This window comes from Olea europaea, unplaced genomic scaffold (genome assembly GCF_002742605.1).
Source record: "Olea europaea var. sylvestris unplaced genomic scaffold, O_europaea_v1 scaffold1229, whole genome shotgun sequence".
Taxonomy (NCBI): Eukaryota; Viridiplantae; Streptophyta; class Magnoliopsida; order Lamiales; family Oleaceae; genus Olea; species Olea europaea.
This window is the reverse complement of record NW_019229720.1, coordinates 30,192-34,840: the sequence shown is the minus strand read 5'-3', so window position 1 is coordinate 34,840 and position 4,649 is coordinate 30,192. Positions and strand designations below refer to the sequence as shown.

Sequence of the window (4,649 nt, the reverse complement as noted above, 5' to 3'; positions counted from 1 at the left end):
TGCATCATGTATTTTCCTGATACATTTTCTTCAAGTGCATCATGTATTTTCCTGATACATTTTCTTCAAGTGCATCATGTATTTTCCTGATACATTTTCTTCAAGTGCATCATGTATTTTCCTGATACATTTTCTTCAAGTGCATCATGTATTTTCCTGATACATTTTCTTCAAGTGCATGTAACCTTATTTATTTCCCAAGATTACAAATTAATGCCACATTTAACAGCTTTTGCCTCTTCCGTCAGTCCTATGAGTTTGTTCTTTTAATATTATTGCATTCTTGTACTTTGGTATCTTATGGTTCCCTTATTAGCAAATGATATCTTCAGAGGCTGTCATTTTGACTGAGGGCCGCTTGCTCTTGGCTTGTATTTTCATATAATACTTATCCAAATTGTATCCATGTTTAATTTAATTTTCGAATGATTGGAATCTAAAATCATAATATATCTCTCCCAAGCTTATTTGATAGGGGTTAAAATTTTCTCAATTATAAAATTCCACGTACCGCTGGGGCTCTTGCCATTCTAATTTCTTTTAGAATTCTTGTTGGACAAATATATATACATGCAGCATGATGAAATTTTATAGTCCTCGTATACAGTGTCTACATAGAAATCCAAAAAAAAAAAAAAACAAATGCCGGCTTTGAAACCAATCTAAACTCCTGGTTCTTCACTGATGGGAAATCTTTAGTAGAGGGAGAGAAATCAGCAAGAGAAGGAATCCAAGTCCGCGCTTTTCTCAATTTTTAATTTTATTTTATTTACTTCCGACTCTTTTAACTAATTATTTTTCGTGCTTGTTTCTTTATAAACTAAGGTAGTGAATAGAAAGTTGCAAAATATTGTGTGAAAGCATTAGTTTGGTTTGAATTATGCCCTCTTTGGTTTGAATTAAAATTTTAAGTCAATCAATAATTAATTTTAACAACACATTTTATCGAATACACAACTTTTCAATCATGAGTTTCTTTAATTTTTTTCAAAATTTACTAGACATTCGATTTTAATCTACACCAAACAATGGCCATATAAAGAGAGAATTTGAATATTTTGGAAAGTCAAGTTCACTCATTTTAAATTTTAAACATTGATAGCTTGTTGGAACGGTATAAAAAGAAGATTGATGAATTTCTATAATAAAGAGAATGAAAATGAAAGTAACAAAAAGCATATTAGAAATGCTCTAGTTTAGTAAAACCGACCAAAAACCAAAAAAATAAAATAAAATAAAATAAAATTACGAGCATAACTGACCAGTAAGGAAACAGGAATTAGTCTCATAAGGATCCGTGGGCAGATGTTATAGAATTTACTATTTTAGAATAATAACTAATAAATCACCTACGCATATAGAAGTTTAACTATCAAAGATAATTTAACAAGTATCTCATGAATCACCTTAGTTAATTTATTTATTTTTTTTTCAAAGAACTTAAATGTCGGATTTTCGAAAATGAATGATGATTTGCCATGTGTATTTGTATTTGTAATTACAACAATAACTAACCAAAAATCATAAGTGCTTTAAGTCTGAAATTATTAGGTGATAATCCACAAATATTCACGTAATGTGCAATTTAATTTTTTTTTTTCAAAGAACTTAAATGTCGGATTTTCGAAAATGAATGATGATATGCCATGTGTATTTGTATTTGTAATTACAACAATAACTAACCAAAAATCATAAGTGCTTTAAGTCTGAAATTATTAGGTGATAATCCACAAATATTCACGTAATGTGCAATTTAATTTGGGTTGACTAAATTTCAGAAATGTCTCGCTTGTAGAATTGAACATATTTTTACTCATGTATTTCGTATATTTCTATGAAAGTTACTAATATGCAAAAAGCTATAACTATCGTATCGATATACGAAGTTCGTATGTAGAAATAGGTTCAATTTTACTAGTAATATTTTCGAAACCAAACATCCCATTGATATATCCCTATCATCATTTGAAATCTATATTATTTATTATTTGAGCTAGAATATATCTTTCACCTCTCGTATCAGTATGGTTCCTAATTCACTCCTATTCTTGGCTAGATAAAATGAAATGAAGAAATTCAAAAACAAATAATCAATCACAACTCAATACTCAAGTCAAAAACAAAATATTTAAATTAGAGCTTCAAAGTACGGGTACATCCTAGCATTAGGAACTTAGTTACTCATGTTGGAATACAAAAGTGCATATAAGATTTGAATGACATCACCCAGATTGGAAAAATTGAAGAAACAGAATAAATGATCTTGAATATTCAGGCTTGAACTTGGAAATCATTCACGTCTATTCTTCTTCTTCCTCTTCTCCTCTCAAACCCTAGATTTTAATTGAATGTATATCTATTTTTTGTCCTTGTCTCCCAGAATGTCAGAGAGACCTTGTGTGTGTGTGTGTATAATCCCCTGCTTCTCAATTCATGCCTAAAATATGCCAAAATTGTTGGGAAATTATTTATTTGCCATGCGGGCAAACCTAAAATTAAAGTGATCTAATAAAAAAATTAAGTAATTGGGTTTAGAGCATCTAAATAAAGAATAGACCAGATTATATGCGTAGAGACTAGATTCCTTTAAAATTGTATTTCGTAATGGGCGAAATACATATGAAAACTATATATAGGGTTATGGTCCCTAATTCATATGCGATTTCTCATTCTCTGTATCATCCCATCAATACATAAATACTAGATAAAGTATATTGAAGAGGAAGATTTAAAACTCGCAATCAAAAAAAAGATTGAAGAATTCAAGAATCCAATATCAAGAATCAAGATTATGGATCAAGAGGCCAAAATCAATATTAAGAACGCATGAATCAAAAGAGGCAATATTCAGGATTTAAGATTCGAAATCAAGATCTAGTAATTAAGAATCATTTCCAATGAATTAAGGTATGCTCCTCACTTTATAATTTTTCTTGGTAATTTAACATCAACGATCTTGAAAATAAAGAAATTTAGGTTTTTTCAAGTTCTAAAATTTCTAGTTTTATAAAGTCTAAATTTTCATAAAAATTCAGCAAGTAGTATCAGAACTGACTCCATGTTAAACCATTGAAATTAAAGATAGAATTTTGTGGCTAAAGTTCATATATTGATTTCTAGATCTTTTAGTTTGGAATATGAATTTTAGTCATAAACTTCGAAATTCAGAGTCACAATCTAATTCTAACACTAATACCTCTACTATAAATACACAAGCCTCACTTCGTGAAAATTGTGATTAATCATTATTTTCTACCTTTATAACATTCTTTGAAGATCAGAAATTCTACATCTTGAGATCAATCAACTACAAGTTGAAAAAAACATCAAAATCATATAATTTAAAACACCCACTTCTTAAATATATTTAGGAAGGCACTTTTTTCAATAGATTTCAGAGGTTGTTTAAGATTGAGAGGTGTTGGACCAAAAGCACAGGAATAACACAAGAACAAAGTGTTGTTGGTGATTCATAGAAGATAGATACTTTTCAAAGATTGGGAGCAGATTTGAGTGAAACACATTCTAGTGGGTCTTGGAGATTGTAAGAATTAAATCAGCGAGTCTAGTGGAATTTTTAGGCTGGATCATATTGTAAGTTTTTATTGTCTATAGTGGAAGTCATTGACTTAGTCCAGAAATTTTTAATCCTATGAAGAATTTTCTCCATCAACAAATCTTGTGTGATTTACTGCTTTATTTATTATTCTGGCAATTCAACATATGATAAAATTGACTTGATTGACTAAACATTTAGAACAATTAAGAGGTGACTTGTTGCTTTTAAATTGGTAATTTTAATCCCGCATTATTCACTTATTCACCCGCTCTAGGTGATTTTAGGGTCGAACTATTAATTTTAGAATGAGCGATCACCTTTGAATTTAACTTTGCTTATTTTATTTTTGGGAGGTTCAAAATAGATTTAGCTCACACTTGATAATCAACATAAGGTCCTATAGATGTTAGGGATAATTGTCTATGCCTTTTGCAATTTATTTAGATAATCTTGTAATTCAATGCATTTTTATATACTTGAATTCGCAATAAGGATATTTTAGATCGTATGTAGAAATATGTTTACATCTACTCAGGAGATATTTGTAAATAATATAGGATTATCGATTATTAATACACTCGTAAATTGAGTTTAAAAGGTGGAAGTTAAGAATTATAGCAATACTAGTGATGGAGTCGAATTCTTAGCACATTTTTCCACATAAATTATAGGATTATCGATTGTCAATACGTGTGTAAATTAAGTTGAAAAGGTGGAAGTTAAGAACTATAACAATACTAGTGATGGAATCGAATTCTTAGCACATTTTTCCACATAAATCTCTATTCGCTCAATCTTCATTTGCTTTTAGAATAATTAGAAAAAACAAATTTGATTCCACACCTAATATTTCTGGTCTCAACAAAGCATATAAATGACTTAAAAATACTATGATGTTAACGACAAAAAGGTCCTAATAAGCTGTTAACCAATATTGCAAGAATAAATGTAACATTCATGAACTTTGTCCATCTTTTTGCCCTTTCTTTTGCGAGCTATTCGTGAATAGACGTTAGTTCACATACTGTGAAGGGAAAAAATAAAATAAAATAAAATAAATAAATATATATATATATATATATATATATAT

General features: G+C 29.1%; 1 protein-coding gene across 1 annotated transcript in view; it reads left to right on the top strand.

Moving 5' to 3' along the window:
• LOC111374277 (14 kDa proline-rich protein DC2.15-like) overlaps window positions 1-3,548 on the top strand; it is a 7,571-nt gene extending 4,023 nt beyond the window's left edge. Inside the window, exon 2 of the mRNA XM_022996933.1 lies at window positions 3,508-3,548. Coding sequence (XP_022852701.1) covers window positions 3,508-3,548 — 41 coding nt within the window. The remainder of the gene's footprint in view (window positions 1-3,507) is intronic.
• Window positions 3,549-4,649: the final 1,101 nt, after the last annotated feature.